This window comes from Belonocnema kinseyi, chromosome 7 (assembly GCF_010883055.1).
Source record: "Belonocnema kinseyi isolate 2016_QV_RU_SX_M_011 chromosome 7, B_treatae_v1, whole genome shotgun sequence".
Taxonomy (NCBI): domain Eukaryota; kingdom Metazoa; phylum Arthropoda; class Insecta; order Hymenoptera; family Cynipidae; genus Belonocnema; species Belonocnema kinseyi.
Window position 1 is genome coordinate 69,764,357 of NC_046663.1, and position 18,970 is coordinate 69,783,326.

An 18,970-nucleotide genomic window follows, 5' to 3' on the forward strand; every position below is an offset into this window, starting at 1 on the left:
CTTGAATTTTATTTTATGATTTTTAAAAAATGAATCGAAACTTTGTAAAAAAAAAAATAAAGGAAAAAGAGAAAATTGGGTCATAATTCTCGATTTTAGGTGTTTTTTCAAATTTAATCATGGAAAAAGGCAAAGGGGGATTAGGTAAAAAAGGGGGCGGACCTTAAACCCTAGGTTGTCATTTTTTTTTTAATTTTCAGATGAAATACACAGCCTACAATGGTTGGATCTCCTCAGGACTCGTCACCTGGAATATAGACAAAGTAGCCATCCTTGACAGTTTTGGAAAGAGCACTTCAGTTTGCAGACGTAATCTCAGTCTCGAATCTGGAAAATCCATTTCCTTGAGACTTTATCCAGGCGAGTGCAATATCCCTGAAGAAACTGAGAATATGACAACAGCTTCAGAACCAGTGAACGAGCGATTTGCTCAAGAGAGACAAGGAGGAATTGGTCCCTTCACAAGGGATCAAAATATAGAGAAGGAAACTGCCACTATAGATTTGATTTCTAATGAAAGATCTACCCCTAAAAAAGGGCTGGGTCCTTTTACAAAGGATCAAAATCCGAAGCTTCCAGCTCCTGAAGCTCAGGATGCACCTAGACCCTCGCATTCTGATCCCAAAACCACTGTAGAAACCTCGAAGAGTTTAAGCAACAACAAAAAGGTGAAGTTGTATTAGAATTTCTCTAATTAAATAATGTAGTTGTAAGAAAATCGTTGTCACAAGACATAAAAAGATAATGTAAGTGCTAAGAAGAACCACAAACTCTGAATACTGTTTTTTTTTTGTCAACGGCTTGCAAAATTTAAGATATTAAATCATCCTTAATTGATAATTTGAAATAACTATTGTTTAGCTAAGTAGTCAAGATGATGAGATTGTGCTGCAACAAATCATTTATTGCTCCATCGTCATAACCACAAAGAGTGTTTCTAATCCGCAAATATTACTTTCTCTTTGCTTAGCTGACTGAATTTTTAAGTAGCCTTCGGCACTTCACCACTTGCTAATTTTTCAAATAAAAATCCAAAGAGTCTTAAATTACCAAGAATTTCAAGAAAAGTGTCTGGTAAATATTGAATACTGACTTTTATTTTAAAGTTCATTATTTTCTTTTAGGCTGTCTCTAGTCCTTGGTTTTTTATCGATATTTCCGATGATGGGGATTCGAATTCGTTGGAAAACGCTGATTCCGAATCTGGCAGGGCCTTTTCCAGTTCGAATTTCATCCAAAAAAGTACTTCTGGTCCCAAATCTACGAAATCAACGGAAACTACGACAGAACTGACTTCGGAGATCCAAGAACCAGTGTTAAGAGTCATAAAAAAGGAGACTGGAAGATCATTAAAACTTCCAGAAATCACTGAACCAATTCTGAGGCCTCGATTGACAAGGCAAAATACAAAAGGGGACACTTTTCTTCAGGTAAAAACAAATATATAATAAAATCTCAGGGTGGCCGTTTTAATCAACGACAAAAATTCACGGTTTTTCACGGTTCGAAAACATTTTTCATAGTCAATTACATTTAAAAAATCGAACTCTAAAACTAAAGATGTTTCCATTTGAAGCAATAAAAACTGAGCTGCAAATTAAAGTACTCAAAGTGGAACTCTTGAATTCTAAACTTTTAAACTAGAAAGTTATTTAATTGAAAAATGTTGTATTCAAATACTTAATAATTTTCACGTATAGAATGTAAGCTAATACAACCTTTCAACTGACATTTTTTCAATTAAATGCAGTTAAATATTTAATATAAATCCACATTATAATTTCCAATTCTCTAAATTGAAGAATCAATCAATAAATGTAAACCATTTTAAAATTATACCATTTTTAACGATTTTAAGCTAGAAACATAAAAAATAGAACGATTAAGTTTTTTTATGAGCTAAATATTTCTTAAATTAAAAATTAAATTAAATTTCTTTCAAAAATTTTCAAAATCCTTAAAATGGTTCAAAATTTTGAAATATCTACAATGCATTTTTACGAATACATTTTTTCAAATTTTAAATTATTTTAAAACATTTTTTAAAATTATTTCAATTTTTTCTAATTTTTGACACTTAGTTGAAATTATTTGAAATCATTTCAATTTTTTAATTAATTTTGCATTTTTTTTAAACTTCTAAATATCTTTTCAACGTATTCGAATTTTTTCTAAGAATAATAGGTGTTCAATATTTATTTACACATAAAAATTCAACGATTAAACTTACAAATTAATTTTTTTTTAGTAAAACAATTATAGTTGTAACCCTCAATTGTTAGTTTTTTGTTTAGTTTTAAATATTTAATTTATAATTACCGATTTTTAATTAAGTCAGATATTTTTAAATATTAGGTTATTATTGTTTATCTTAATTAAATAATTTCAAATTGAATTGTTGAAAAATATACTATTTTAGACTGAAATAATATTTGAAATTTAATCAAAGTCTTTAATTACGAATATATTATTTTAACGTTATTTCAAAATAGTTTCATTCCAAATGAAACAGTTTAAGTTTTAACGTTAAAATCTGCAAATTGTAAAATTGTGAACTGAATCCGAATCGTCTTGTAAAATCAATATCTTCACTTCTTAAACCTTAAAGCATGGTTTCATTTTTCAAAATATTAATTAATTTACATTCATAGTTGATCAACTACAAATTTTTTGTCCAAGATCTTGGATTTCAAACGCTTCTAATTATTAATTGTTCAAGTCTTTAAAACTGCATTTTAGAAATTTTTAATTAAAATGTTCGCTTAAAAATTAAAAATCTAAAATAGAAAATGATATAACTGAAAAATAAAGTCCAGTGGCCAAAATGAATATCTTATAGTATTGGTTAAAAAATTATATTCTTTTCTAATTTTCAACTGATTCCATCATTATTTTCAGGATAATCGTCGAATGGAGAGAGAAGAATCTCCGTCGACCACTAGATCTTTCACGGTTCAGTTTCTTCCTGAAAGACTAGCAGGGATTTTAGCACAAGCTGAAAGATATGCAAGACAGACTCTTCTACCTTTAATTTCTCAATACACGCCGAGTTTTATTGGCGCGGGGAGAACTGATCGAACTAAATATTTTCCTCCTTTAGGAGATATTGAGAAAACAACTGAACAAATAATGAAAAAGGAAAGCTCTACAGAAAAAAATAATGATCCAAAGATCAATGTGGTCAGTAATATCTTATTTTCGTTCACTAATTCAGGGCGTCCAGGAATTTTAAGGAACGAAATTCAAGATCTTTTCCGGGTTTTACAGATCGAGAATTCAAGTTTTTCCAGGTCTCATTTTTTTACATTTAATATTGAAACAAATGTTTGTTATTGATGTAAAAATGAGCCACTTTATGTTTTATTGCCCGACAATTTTTAAAGAAAGCAGAACCATAAATAAACAAATTCTTGATTTTTTGCGAACATAAGTCTATTCGTTGAAATTTTTTGAAGCACTTATAATATTTGTGAAATTTGGAAGTTTCTGTGAAAGTTTCTGGAATCTTTTCAAATGTTTGTAAAATAATTTAAATCCCTTAAATGTTTATGGATTTTTTTTAATCTTTTGAAATTTTATGAAATATTTGTGAAAGCTTTCTTTAATTTTTGTTTTTGAAATCTTTTGTGTTCGTTTGAAATTATTGAAATCTTCTCAAATTTGTTAAAATCTTTTGAAATAGTTAACATCTTTGAAATATTTTTGAAATTTTTCGCATTCATTTAAAATTATTGAAATATTTTAAATCTTTGAAATATTTTTAAATTTGGTGTACTTTATCATTTTTTAAATCTTTGGAATTTTTGTATTATTTTTAAATCTTTCTGAAATCTTTTGTATTCATTTTAGATCATTAAAATATTTGTACTTTTTCATATCTTTTGAATTAATTGTACAATATTTCTCTAATCTTTGTTTGTGAAATCTTTTTTCATTTGTTGAAATCGTTTAATTATTTGGAATCTCAGTAAAAGTGTACCGTACCCTTTTTTCTAGTACTGAAATTAATGAAACATCAACATTTTCAACCATAAATTTTACAATTTGTAATTTGAATACCTCAAAAAAATGTATATTTTACAAGGATCAACAAAAAATTCAAGGAGAATTCCAGATTTTCAAGGGTTTTAAGCTCGCTGGACAATCTCTTAATTGTATATGCTTTAATGATACATTTTTAAATTGTTATTTCCTGATGTTTAGACTTCACAGGAAGGACAAACGTATGCAAAAGCATCAGAAATAGTTGAAGAATCTGCCACAGCGGTTCAAGAAACTTCAAATATCACCTTCGCCTCAACAGAAAATGTCATTAGCACTGAAAAACAAGGCAACGATTGGGTTCCAATTGATCGGGAAGCAAAACAAATGTCAAATTATGCGAAAGTTATTCACAACCTGAATGTAACCCTTCAGGAAAAATCGTACACAGGACGGTGGTTGAATGAAGATGGTGATGGCTGGACTGCACAAGCTGAAGATGCTGCTGCCGGCCCAGAAACAAAAATTGATGACTGGGTTCCGATAGTCGGCAAGACACAAAACGAAAACATTCCCAAGATTTCTACCCTACAGAATTCTGAAGGCAAAACAAATCCTGGTTAGTTGATAGAATTTTTCTCATCCTGCCGACAAAATAATTTTTTAATTTTTGGATCTGTTTGGGTACGAGTTCTACGATAACTTAAATTTAATGAAAGAAAAATAACTTTTTTTATACAAATTATTATTAAAAGTTTATAGTTTATTTTTAAAATAAATTAAAAGAGTAAGTCATTCAGTTTTAAGATAACAAATTTAATATTTTAAGTACTTGTTACTTTTTCTTGTCTGATTCTAAATTTTACAAACATAACATTATTGTACACTGAAAACATTCAAAGTAGGTGTTTTGATCAAATTCTTTATTTTTTTACCAAATAGTAGAATTTTCAAATAATAAATGTAACTGAATAATAAATAATAAATGTAATAATGACTGTAACTAAATGTTTAAAGTTCTAATTAAAAAATGTAAATTTTCTACTAAAATAATACGAATTTTTAACAAAATTGTTAAATTTTCAACAACAAAAGTTACCAAAAATGGAATAGTGAAATGTGTAGATAAAAAATTGGAAATTCCAACATTATAGTTCAATTTCCAACAAAAGAAGTGCACTTTTAACTAAAAAAGAAAACACTTTCAACCAAAAATGAAATAGTTAAATTTGTTGATTAAAAAATTAATTTTCAACCAAAAAAAAAACGAATGTTTCAATTAAATAGTCTTAGCCATAGAGATGAATTTTCTAATAACGTAACTTAAATAAAATACTTGATTTGTAACCTGAAAAATTGATTCTAGAAAAAATTATAATGAGAAAGTACAATTATTATGGAAAGAAATGAATTTTACAGATAAAAAATCTTCAAACAAAACTGAAAAGGTTCAGTTTTCAGTTTAAAAATATAATTTTTAACAAAAAAGAAAAGTTTGAATAAAATAATTAAATTTTCAAACGAAAATAATGAGTTTTGAAACAAGAATATGAGTTTTCTATCAAAAATCTGATTTTCAATTAAAAAATTATTTGTCAACCAAAAAAAAATTTTACAAAGTAATGACATTTTTTTAAAGTGTTTGAATTTTTTACCAAAAAAAATTAATTTTTAACCAAAATAATTAAATTTGCTAACAAGAAGAATTTTCTAAAAAAAAGTTCAATTTTCGAGAAAAGAAAAATGAATTATTAAAAAATTAGTTAAATTTTCAATCGAAAAATGATTCAACAAAATACATCAATTTTCATCTGAATGGTAGATTTTTAAACTAAAAGATGTAAATTTTTAACTAAAAATGCACAAGTTAAATTTTCAGTTAATCAATTTTTAATGAAAAAAAAACTGATTTTCACTAAAATAATTTATTTTTAACCAACGTGATGAATCTTCAATAAACAACCTAAAATGCAATAGTTTTTAGTTTAACCAAAACATAGTTTTAACTAGAAGCCGTTGAATTTAACCAAAAAGGACGAATTTTCAACAAAGCATGTAATTTTTCAGATAACAAATATAAGTTTTGAACCAAAAATAAAAGTGATATTTTTTATTTGAACAATTACATAATTTGTTGAAAATTCGTCCTTTTTTATTCAATTCAACGCCTTTTATTACACTTATTTTATGGTTGAAATATCATCTATTACATTTTACATTGCTTGTCGAATATTAATCTTATTGGTTTAAAATAAAATATTTTGATGAAAATCGGTTTTTTCATTAAAAATGGATTAACTGAAAATTGAAATTGTCCGTTTTTGGTTAAAAATTGGCCTCTTTTAGTTTAAAAATGAACGATTTGGATGAAAATTCATGTATTTTGATGAAAATTCGTATCTTTTTTGAAAATTCATCTTGAAGCTTAACAATTAATCTTCTTGGTTGAAAAAAAAATTTCGCTTGAAAATTTAACTAATTTAAAAAGAATTGTTTTTCAGTTCCTTGAAAACTGATAGTTTTAGTTGAACATTAAACTATATACACGGAAATTGACTTTTTAAAACATAATTCTTCTTTAAAAATTTATTTATTTTGGTTAAAAATTAATTTCTTGGGCCACAAATTTAATGACTTTGTTAAACAAAATTTTTGGTTAAAAATTAATTTTTTAGTTGAAAGCTCGACTTTTTGTTATAAAATTAATCTTCTTGTTTGAAAATTCATTATTTTTAGAAGTAAATTTAATTATCTCATTCAAACCTACTTTTTCTGGGTTCAAAATTATTGTTTCAAACTAAAAAGTGAACTATTTCATTTTTGTCTCGAAATTTATTTTTAGTTGCAAATTTATTTATCTCGATTAAAATTTAACTATTTTATTGAAAATTTTTGTTGTTAAAATTTAATTTTCGAACTTAAAAATTTAATATTTCATTAAAAATCGTTCTTTTTTGTTTAAATTCAACTGTTTTCTATTTAATATGAAAATATTTTTTTGTTGGAATATCAACTATTCAATTTTTCGTTGAAAAATCATCTCTATGACTGAAAACGAACTATTATATTGAAAAATTCGCTGTTTATGGTTAAAACTTAATTTTTTCAACAGAAAATGTAACTATTTCATTTTTGATTGGAAACTTCTTATTTAGATGAAAATTCACTTCTCTTTTTGCTAATTGTATATACTGTTGGAAATTCAATTTTTCTATCTGAAAATTTCACTCTACCATTTTTGTTTAAAAATATATTGTTTAGTTGAAAATTTAACAGTTTTATTTAAAATTTGTTTTCTTTTAGTAGAAAATTTACCTTTTATAGTTCAAGCTTTAAATATTTAGTTGGAAATTGATGTATTTTGTTAAAAATTTGTTTTTCCAGTAGAAACCTAATATATCATTTTTGGTACAAAATTGAACTTTGTTAGTTGAAAATTTTACTATTTGATAAGAAAAATAGACAATGTTATCAAAAAACGTACTTTAAATTTTGTCAGTAGACAAAAATAGTATGTTTGTAAAATTCAGAACTACGCAAGCAAAAGTGACCAGTAATTAAAAGATGAAATTTCTTCTCTTCAAACTGAATCACTTACTCTTTCCCTTTATTTTGCAACTGAACTATTAACTTTTATTATTAATTTGTAAAAAAAAATCTATTTTGCATTTATTAAATTTAAATTATCGCAGAACTCGGGCCCGAACAAATCGCGCACTTTGGTGAGTATTAAACTACTCCATTATTTAAATAATTCAATTAAAATTTTGAATAAATTCCAAGTTAAATTAAAATTTTAATCGATTTTTGCAGAAGCGGTCGAAACAGGGAAACCAGAAAATCGAGAAAAATTGAAAGAAAGTGTCATCAAAGAAGAGAAAAATCCATCGGAGCCGAATGAAGAAAGGAAATTCATTCCTTTGATAGATTTAGAAAATACAGATGAATCTGTCCCTCAGACTGGACACACTAAAAGTGAAAAAGTCTCCACCGAAACAATCGCAACACATATTCAAAGGATCGCAGAAACGATTCCGAATAAAAGCGGAACTCCAGAGGCGCGAACAGTTCTTTTTCCCTACGTCTACGAACGCAAAAACGATCCTCGAACGAGGTACATTCCTTTAATTCCGGAAGAGGATCTCGCTCTCCCCAAATCTCTCATCGAACGAGATCGATGAACAAATTTCTTTCAATCATGAGCTTTTAAAAAATCACTGAAAAACATCAATACGAAAATAAAATCAGTAGGTTTGACATTGAAGGCCGAGGTCTTCAAACATAAAAACGACTGACTACATAAGTTATACAAAATAAGAGCAAGCATATTTTTGTATCACTTTTACAATTTTTGAGTATTTTTATACTATAAATCTGATAAATCTGCAAATCAAAATGTGAAAGGAACAAGTGTCATAAATTAGAATTTTCTGCGAATACGGCAATTTGTCAGCTGCTGGGTAGTGCTGACTATTCTAATTAAAGTTCCCGAAAATTCAATTCTAATATAAAAATAGCTATTTTATACCGATTGATAATTTAAAAAAATTATGATTTTATTCATAAAACAAAGTAAAAATATCAGTCATTCAGTTTGAAAAGTAAACATTTGATATTTCAAGTACGGTCAGTTTTTCTTGTGTTGTAAATTTCACAAATATAACATTATTTTCTATGGAAAGAACTTTTCAAAGTACAAGTTTTCAATAGTTTTCTATTTTTATATAGAAAAGAAAAGGTGACATATTTTGGCTTAGAAATCCAACTGTTTTGTAGAAAAATCGTTGTTTTGACTTAAAAATGTTTTTTTTTATCAAAGATTTCAAACTTTTTAAACTGTACAATTGAATAAATTGATTAAATTAAAAATTGTATTAAAAATTATTTTTTTCTATTTGAAAAATAAACTAATTAATTACAAATTTGTCCTTTTTGGATGAATTCAATGGTTTTTAATTTAAAAACTTTTTTGGTTGAAGATTTTACGGGGAAAATTAATCTTTTTAGTTGAAAATACAACTAAATGTTTCAAAGATCAACTACTTTGGTGAGAATTATAAATATTGTTGGTAGAAAAATCATTTCTTTGTTTGAAAATTTATTGATTATTTAAAAATTAATTTTTAATTTGCTTAAAAAGTTATCTATTTTTATTTAGAATTCAACTACTTGGTTGAAAATTAATTTTTTACTGAAAACTTAAGGATATACTAAAATTTTTAGTCTTAAAATGTTTTGTTTTTTAAAGTAAAAAAATCGTCTTTTTGGTAGAAAACTATTCTTCTTGTTTTTTAATTCATCATTTGGTTAAAAATTCATATATTTTATAGGAAATTCGTCTATTTTGTTTAACATTTTGATCTTTTTGCTTGGAAAATCATTTCTTTGGTTGAAAATTTATCTATTTCATTGCAAATTTATTTTTATTTTACTTAGAAATTTATCTATTTTGGTTTAAAGTTCAACTATGTGGTTGAAAATTCATCTTTTTGGTTGAAAACTGATCATTTTTGGTTGAAAAATTAACCTTTTGGTTAAAAATTCATGTATTTTATAGAAAATTCATCTCTTTTGGTTAAAAATTCATCTTTTTCGTTAAAAAATAATTTCCTTCGTTGAAAATTGATCCATTTCATTGAAAATTTATTTTTATTTTGCTTAAAAATTTATCTTTTTGGGATTAACACTATTTTGTTGAAACTCTTAAGTGGTACAAAATTATTTTTTCACTGCAAAATAAATTATTCCATTTTTGGGTAAAAATGTACCTTTCTTTGATGAAAATTGAACTATATGGATCAAATGCATGTACTTTGTTGAAAATTCATCGTTTCAGCTGTAAATTATTTTTTACACTAAATATTAAATTTTCATATATTTCTAAATGTATCTTATTAGTTGAAAATTCTTTTTTATATAAAAATTTAACCATTCTATTTTTCAATATATGTTTTGTTAAAAATTCGTCTTTTTTGCAGTATATTATTTTTTTTTGTACATTCATTTCTTAGGTCGAAAATTGAACTAATTTCTTGAAAATTCCATTTTTGACCTGAAAATTAAAAATTTTCCATTTTTGGCTGGAAATTTATTTATTTTTTTGTTGGAAATTTACTTCTATAATTGAAAATTTCATAATTTTTTTGAAAATTGGTTTTTTGTTATTGAAAATTGACTCTTAATTAACTATTTGGCTGAAAATGCATGTATTTTGTTAAAAATTTGTGTTTCTAGCAGAAAATTAATCTTCTTGTTTGAAAATTCATCTTTTTGGTTAGAAATTAATCTGGTTGGTTCAAAATTCATCAGTTTTGCTTGAAAAATCATTCACTTGGTTAAAAATAGATATTTTTTTAACGATCACTTTTAGTTTGCTTAAAAATTAATCTTTTTTTGTTTAAAGTTCAAATAGGTGGTTGAAAATTCATCTTTTTTGGTAGAAAATTATTCCTCTTATTTAAAAAAATTATCTTGTTTGGTTCAAAATGAATCATTTTCACTGTTTTGGCTGAAAATTATTTTTTTAACTGAATATTGAATTATTATTTTTTTAATATAACTTTTTTTTATGGAAATTCATTTCTTAATTGAAAATTTAAACTCTTTGTTAAAAATTCGTTTTCTTTTGGTTGCAAATGATTCTTGTACTCAAAGTTTAACTATTCTATTTTTGTAACATATATTTTCTTAGAAAATCGTCTTTTCGGTAAAGCATTGTTCTTTTTGTTTGTACATTAATTTCTGTGGTTGAAAATTGAACTATTTTGTTAAAAATTCCATTTTTGATCTGACCATTTTTCCATTTTTAGCTGAAAATTAATTTTTTTGTTGAAAATTGACGTTTCTTCGAATTTTTGGCTGTAAATTCATATATTTTGTTGAAATTTTGTCTTTCTAGTATAAAAGTAATCTTTTTTGAAAATTCATCTTTTTGGTTAAAAATTGAGCTATTTCATTTTCGGTCCAAAATTTATCTTTACTTATTGAAAATTCAACTATTCGATGTAAAAAAAAATACAGAAAATTATGAACAACCAACCAGTAATTAAAATATTAATTTTTTCCAAAGTGTTTACTTTCTTTTATCAATAAACTATAAACTTTAATATCATAAATTTATCTAAAAAAAGGTATTTTTCATTTATCCAAATTGAATTTTCGCGAAACATTGACCAGACCAGTTAGCGTTACCTAGCGGCCGACATTTAACTTGTCTATCAATGGACATGAAAAATTGAGAGTATTTATTAATTTAAATCTAGAGAAAAAAAAAACCTAGAAAATAATCATCGTAATTGTACAAATTATCCTATTTATCGCACCCAGCTCTAAAAAACGGTCGTAGGCTTAATATCACTTGTGATTGCTTAGTGTATTCAAAAAATAATCTCAATTTTTGGCCTGAAAAATTATTTTTTCAAATCCCTATTTAATAATCAATTCCAGCATCTGTATATAAAATCGGCTATAGAAAGAAAGTTACGTTTCTTCTTCGTAAAAACTGGAGCCCTTAACTTTATTTTCTCTTGTATATAGGAATTTTTACAATATAATATATATTATATATATATATATAGCTTCGCTGAAAATCATTTTTTACGTTCGTTCGTTACTGTTATTGATTAATAATTGTTGTTATTATAATTACAACTAGTACCGTCGTCGATATTCGTCGTTCGCATGTTGACTCATTTAAAAACCGGCGAAAGACGAAATCGAGCGCCTAGGACGCAAAATAATATTTAATCTATTTGTATATACCATGCACCAATGCAAGGAGTCTCTAAAGAGCCACACGGTTTTCAAAAATAATATGTACAGCAAGTCAAAACTTTGAAAGGATTACTCTGTACAATAAAATTTTATCCTATTGCTGCTTTTGCTTAGAATAAATAAATAAACTTTCATTTTTTAACCCCCCCGGCCCACAAAATACTCATGTGTCGATGCAAATTTCACTCGCTTATCATCTCTCAAACTTTTTTTGTTCTTCCATCGGATATGCTCGCTCCTGATATGTCCAGTTTTTAAAAATGCCCGCTTGCGAAAAATCTTGGTTCGAAGTTGCTCAGGTACCGCGTGGCAAAATAACAGCTACTAGAATATTCTAACTTAACAATAAAAACTGGGACAAACAAGCACTCATTAATCGTGGCTCGAAGGAGCGCGAATACTGGAAATGAATTTAAATTCCGTAACGGGATACGTATTTCGTGAAACACGCTGTCTTATAGAATGGTTAACGATTATTTAGCTTAGTAAAAATTTGGTACAACATTTCCTAAAAACAGTACGACGGAACAATTGATTTTTTTGTTTGTTTGTTTGTTTGTTTGTCAGTGCAAAGCTACACATTCTTTCGGCTGGGTCGCTCTTGAATGTTGCGCTCTCTCTCTCTCTCTCTCTCGCGCGCACGAGCAATTTTTCTTTGTCGAATTTCGCTCTTTATATATTTCTTTTTCCCTGTTTTTCCTACGAATAATCAGCGTTAAAAATGAACTAATCAGTTAAAATCGACAACGTAGTATACTCGGAATGGACAATTCCTTTTCAGAGTGGCCACTCAAATCTTAGAAAAAATGCTCACTGACGGAAATGTATGTTTATAATAAAATATGATAAAGTACAATACAAGACAGCATTGTGAAAATTGTAATTTTCTGTAAAAATTCGTAATAACTTGAAAACTGTTGTAAAAAATGTGTGAATTTTAGTAAAAACTTGTAGCTTCTAGTAAGTGATTAGAAATTTTTATACTGTTCTACTGTATTGTAATTTATTATGAAAATTACATTTCCTACAGGATCGGATTTATTCCTGACGAATGTTTGTTGGTTAAATAAATAAATTAAGCTTCCTCATGAAGGGTTAATTACCCCTGGAAATTCGGTATACGGATTTTCAAGATTTCCAAACATATCAGACATATCATTTTAAGGAATTCCAAAGGATTTAAAGAGATTTCAACAATTTCAAGGGATTTGAAATAATGAGAACTTTAGAATAAGTTTATTTTAATTTATATTCAAGGGATTCCAAAGCAACTCAAAGAATATAACATATTTCAAAAGATTTTTTAATATTTCAAGTCTCAAGATATTTCTAGTCGTAAGTTTATTTTAATTTTTATATTTAAGGGATTTCAAATTATTTATATCTACTTTTCTAAATGAAATTTAACGTTTTCCAAATATTTCAAGGGCTTAGAAAGTAATTCAAGACCGATAACAAAATTCAAGAGATTTCCAAAGATTTTCGGGATTTTTAAAAAGTATTTTAAGAAATTTCACAAGATTGAATCAATTTTAATAAATCTCCAAGGAATTGAATGGATTTCAAACACTTCTAGAGATTTAAACCATTTTTTCAGATAATTTTAAAGAATAATTTTAATTTAACGTATAGTCAAGGGATTCCAAAGGACATCATTGAATCTCCTGGGAGTTCATGCGATTTCAAAGATTTTAATGGTTTGCACTTTAAAAAAAAAAGATTTTGATGGATTCAAATTAAATTTTTTTAAGCGAATTTAAAAATTTTAAAAGGATTTTTAAACATTTCAACTATTTTAAAAATATTTCATCTATTTTTAACAGATTACATTTTTTTTTACATTTTTCAAATATGTCAGTGGATTTCAAAAAATGATGTAGGATTTTCAAAGATTTCAAAGATTTCAAGAGATTTCTAGAGAATTATGTTTAAGGACTTTAAAATGATTTATAGCTTTTTAAATACAATTTTTCGTTTTCCAAAGATATCAAGGAAACTTCAGGGATTCCAAGGGATTTCAAGAGACATAAAAAATGTCAAGGAATCTTTAAGATTGTTGTAGGATTTCCAAAGATTTAAGGAATTTTACGGTATTTCAAGGAATTTCACAAGATTTATAGATTTTTTAAAACCATTTTTTAAAAGATAACTTTAATGAGTAAGTTTAATTTAATGTATATTCAAGGGATTTCAAATCACTTCTACCTACTTTTCACAAGGTTTTCATCGATTTCAATTATATTTTTTAAAGCGATTTTAAAGATTTCAAGGGATTTAAACAGTTGTTTGTTTTAAAGAAATGTAATGAATAAATTTAATTTAATTTGAATTTTAGAGAATTTCCATTAATTTTAAGCAATTTTATCATACTTTATACAATTTTTATGACATTTTAAAGATTTCCAGACATATTAGGAGGATTAAAGGGATTTAAAAAGGTTTCAACCAAATTCGAGGGAATTTCATCGATTTTAAAAGGATTTTTAAATATTTCAACTAATTTAAAAAGATCTCATTGATGAAAAAAATATTTCAGACAATTTCTACGTTTTTAAAATATGCCAATCGATTTCAAAGAATTTTGTAGGATATCCAAAGATTTCAAGAGATTTGTAGTAGAACTTTGGGAAATTAATTAAATGAAATTTTAAAGGATTCTTAGCGATCCCAACGACTTGAAGCGATTTTAAGGTATTTCAAAAAACCTCATAAAATTTAAGGATTTCAAGAAAATTCACAGATTTCTGGAGATTTAAACGGTTGTTTTTAGAGATCTTTGATAAATAAGTTTAACCCTAATTATGTTCAAGAGATTTCAAATAATTTATACCTTTTTAAATACATTTTTACGTTCTCCAAATATATCAAGGAATTTTCAAGGATTCTAAGGGACCTCAAGAGATTTGGAAAATGTTAAAGAATCTCTAAGAATGTTGTAATGTTTCAAAAACAAATCAAGGAATCCCTAACGATTTTCAAAATTTCAAGGAATTTTCCAAGATCTAAAGGATTTTATTAAATCTCCGAGGAGATTTTTATATTTTTAAAAGATTTCAAGAAATTGAAAAGCATTTTCTTGAATCTCCAACGAATTTCAATTAAAATTTAAAAATCCATTTTAAAGACTTTAAAGGGATTTTAAATATTTCAACTAATTTAAAAAGATTTTATAGATTTTCAAAAGATTAAACATTTTTTTTACGTTTTTCAAATATTTCCTTGGATTTCAAAATTTTTTTTATGATTTCCAAAGAGATTTAAAAAGATATAAAAAATTCCGAGGAATCTCTAAGAATTTTGTAAGATTACTCAAGATTCAAAGGATTCTTAACAATTTTACAGATTTCAAGGAATTTCAAGAGATTTAAAGAATATCTTTAATCTCCAATGAGATTATTACGTTTTTCAAACATTTCAAGGGATTCCGAAGGATTTTATTAAATATTCAAGGATAGCATGGGATTTCAAAGATTTTAATTACTTTAAGTAAAAAAAAAAGGTTTTCATAGATTTCAATTAAAAATTGTTAAGCGATTCTAAATATTTCAGAAAAATTTCTAAATATTCTAATTAATTTAAAAACATTTCATCGATTTTCAAGAGAATTAATTATTTTTAACTTTTTAAATATGTCAGTGGATATCAAAAAATAATATAGGATTTCCAAAGATTTCCAGAGATATAAAAAATGTCAAGAAATCTTTAAGAATGTTGTAGCATTTCTAAAGATCCAAGGGATTCTTAACGATCTTAAACATTTTAAAGGATTTTAAGGTATTTCAAGGAATTTCACAATTTTTAAAGGATTTTATTAAATCTCCAAGGAGTTCACGGGATTTCAAAGATTTCTGGGGATTTTAACGTTTTTGCCAGAGAAATTTGATAAATAAGTTGAATTCAATATTTACATTCAAACAATTTCAAATGATTTATTCTTTACGAAATAAATTAAGTTTTATTTGAAGATTTTGTTTACGGATTTCAACGATTTAACGAGAGAAGATTAAGATTTATAGGAACTTCAATTATTTTAAAGATTTTGGAAGAAAAAAATAAATCTCTTCTTTGTAGTTTCTCTACCTTTTACATTAATTCCTTCAATATTTTTTTATTACTAATTCCAGTTCTTATTATGCTATAATTTGTTTACTATATACTGACTTTTTTATAATAAATTCCCTATAATCCATATAATTTTCTTGCAATCAATGCAATATTTTGCAATCTAGCGTACACTAAAAATCCGAGTAATCAACCCCTCGGAAAAGTCGATTGCTAAAACATTAAACAATTTCAATTTAAAATCACTGTAACACAACAATCTCAAATTTAAAGCTTGGAATCAATGAACTAAATTCTGTTTACAAAAAGTAAAAAAAAACGTCATTTTACAGTTCAGTGGCCACCCTGCTTCCAATTGATTTTGTAAATCGACTGCTTTTGGGTCCTTTTCGCCATATCTGCATCGTGCTTCTTAAGATGCTAAATACTTAGTTAATTCTATCATGTATATAATAATATTTATATATAAAATATAAGGCCGCCTCATTAATACACTGACTAGATCAGTTACATATTATCCTCTTTTACCTTGGCAATCTCTCTGGTCGAAGTTTAGATTTCTCACCGACAAAAATACACAGACAACAAAATATACTATTTGTCTCTTCAATTCGGAGCACACCATCATACACCCAACGAACACATCAATACATTTTGCATTTGGCATGGAGAATCGGAAGGGACCTCCCTTTTTCAAGAGGACGGTCTTTATTCTTTAAACCGTAGCAAAATTTGAAACTTCTTCTGCTAACGGCACTAGCAGGGGCTAAAACCAGTTTTAAAATCGCAATACTACACTGAAAAAAAAACTGAAACTTGGAGTTGAAAAAAAATCAAATTATGATGATTCTCTTGTATCAGTTTTAGACCCTGCGAGCAAGTTAAGCGTGTACAATATATAGGCCTAGGGAAGATTTTTCTAAGATTTATGAAGACATCTGATATTTGACACTGTACTGACGCTGAGGCGTAGAACTGAGACGTATCAAATGATAAAATTCGAGGTAGAATCTAACGAAAAGCAAAAAAAAAAAAAAAAGATGAACCTTAATTATATTATAATAGAATAAAATTATCTAACGCTCAGTTGATCCTTATACAACATTGCGGCGAACTCTGTCAACGACTTGTCTCGAAATCAAGAAAAAAAAGTAGCACGTTTGTTTCTTTCTACCCTTCCGAAAATACTAAAAGAAATTCAGAAGTTGTCTCGATGTTTTGAAGAATAGTTACTTACTAGGAACTATTAGAAATCAGAAAACGAAAGCAAAACGCTGCTGATCGATTGCGTGTTGCGCATAAAAGCTCTCGAGTAGCATTCTCCCTTTCGTATAAATTCGCATATGCCAAATTGACTTCATTGAATACGAGAGACAGGTAAAGCCGTAAAAAAAAAGAAAAGAGAGTAAGATCACAGTCAATAAAATTTCTGAGCATTGTTTGCTTCTAATTAGCCTTTTATGCGTAACACGCTCAGTTTTTGGTTGAGAATTGTTTTACCTGGCCTCTTTGTTTGAGTTACCCTAAAATTGCTGAACGATGGACGAAGCATCGAACAACCGGTTTCATCATTTTTTGTCAAAGAGAGGCAGTTTGCTCCTGACAGCGCCCTCGCAAACGACTAATCGCTGAGCCGCCGAAATGTTGCAGAGTGGCAGCGAACCTTCTAAACTCGCTCTCAGCAGAGCCATTCGATTAGGACCGACGTCAAATCCATGCTCGCCTAATCTGAAACTACCTGATGTCGCCTGCTTCCTCTCGAAATACTCAACGATTTTTGAAATCGTCTTGCTAGTCGAGCCAATTCCACCGAGTCGGTCTTCCCAGCACGAGGAATCTCCGCCACCGAGACTCGCTATGTCCTCAGAAGAATCGGTGTAGATTGAACTCGTCCTGTGATCATCGAGGAGGAAGAGACTGCTGGCTGCAGAACTGCTCAGGGTGGATGCGTGACGACGATTCGGCGGCTCGGGACTTAAATCTTCTCCGACGCAACTCCAGAAGCCGGATTCGCAGCTGCCACGACGTCTTGGTTCCCAGCCGTCTCGGAAAAGGGGATGAGCAAAGAGACAAGTTGCACCGACCTTCGTTGCCACCTGGAAAGTAATACAGATTTCACATACTGGTACAATAAGCAGGGCGCCAAAACAAAATACAAAAAAAAATTTAATACAGTAGATCCTCCATTATCCGATCTTCAATTATCCGAGGCATCGCGTTATCCGAGGCAACGTGACTCATCCAAGCACTTCGCATTAACCGAGGTGCATGCTCGAATAATACGGAGAATCATTAATAAAACAAACTGTTGCGCCTAACTCTGGACGCGCGCAGTAGTTTGCAATTATTAATAAGTTAATAAACTCATAAAGATCCACATTCGTAAGTTCCGAATTTTGTACTTCTTCTGTATTATCCGAGTTTTCGCTTATCCGAGGTATCTCCTCCCCAAATTACCTCGGATAATCGAGGTTCTACTGTAGTGTCAACAGTGTCATGTAGAGGATTTCAGGGTGGCCGTTTTAATAAAATAAAAAAATTCCCGATCATTTCCCGGTTGACAAACATTTTTCACGGTCAATGAAAAAGGGTTGTTTCGCGATTTTAGATAAAATCATTTTTTAATACATAATTTTAATCCGAACTGAAAGTGCGTTCTAATTTTTTTTTAATGTTGAGTCGTTCAATAGAAAAAAATTATTACAAATTGAAGGCCGTAAAACACTTATACAAGTTGGTGTCACGTGACTCAGAGGTTCTTATAATTGATAAAGAGGTTAGGCCACGGTCTGCTGTCAATTCTGAATATTTTCATTTGATAGTTTTATTTGTTATGGGTAAATGGTAGTCTCTGACGCAATCAAAATTTGACATTGTAATGTTAATTTTGTCCGCCATTTTTTTTTTTAAACTAAATAAGTTTGTATGTCAAAATTTTGGGAGAAGGAAGAATATATATGAGCCGACATCGGTTGGGTGCCTTGAGGTATTTATTTTGTAAGAAAAAGCGGTACTTTTAAGTTTTCCGTGACTACCTTGTAGCAGACGAAGCGACGGAAAAGTTTGGAGTTGGAAAAAGCCTCCAGCGCCGCCACCTTCCTTTTGCGAAAAAGTCGCAACTTGTTAGATAGTTTAACCACTGGTGCCTTTCTTT

At 27.9% G+C, this 18,970-nt stretch overlaps 2 protein-coding genes across 3 annotated transcripts in view; one reads left to right on the forward strand and one right to left on the reverse strand.

The window, feature by feature from the left end:
* LOC117177021 overlaps positions 1 to 8,703 on the forward strand; it is a 63,582-nt gene extending 54,879 nt beyond the window's left edge. For both annotated transcript variants that reach the window (XM_033367476.1, XM_033367477.1), the window contains 5 exons: positions 201 to 668; positions 1,125 to 1,430; positions 2,899 to 3,180; positions 4,204 to 4,600; positions 7,795 to 8,703. In XM_033367476.1, the coding sequence (XP_033223367.1) occupies positions 201 to 668; positions 1,125 to 1,430; positions 2,899 to 3,180; positions 4,204 to 4,600; positions 7,795 to 8,162 (1,821 nt within the window). In that variant the 3' untranslated portion in view covers positions 8,163 to 8,703. The remainder of the gene's footprint in view (positions 1 to 200; positions 669 to 1,124; positions 1,431 to 2,898; positions 3,181 to 4,203; positions 4,601 to 7,794) is intronic.
* A 6,671-nt stretch (positions 8,704 to 15,374) lies between these two features.
* LOC117177153 (serine/threonine-protein kinase ste20) overlaps positions 15,375 to 18,970 on the reverse strand; it is a 74,340-nt gene continuing 70,744 nt past the window's right edge. Inside the window, exon 6 of the mRNA XM_033367659.1 lies at positions 15,375 to 17,912. Within this exon, the coding sequence (XP_033223550.1) occupies positions 17,385 to 17,912 (528 nt within the window). The 3' untranslated portion in view covers positions 15,375 to 17,384. The remainder of the gene's footprint in view (positions 17,913 to 18,970) is intronic.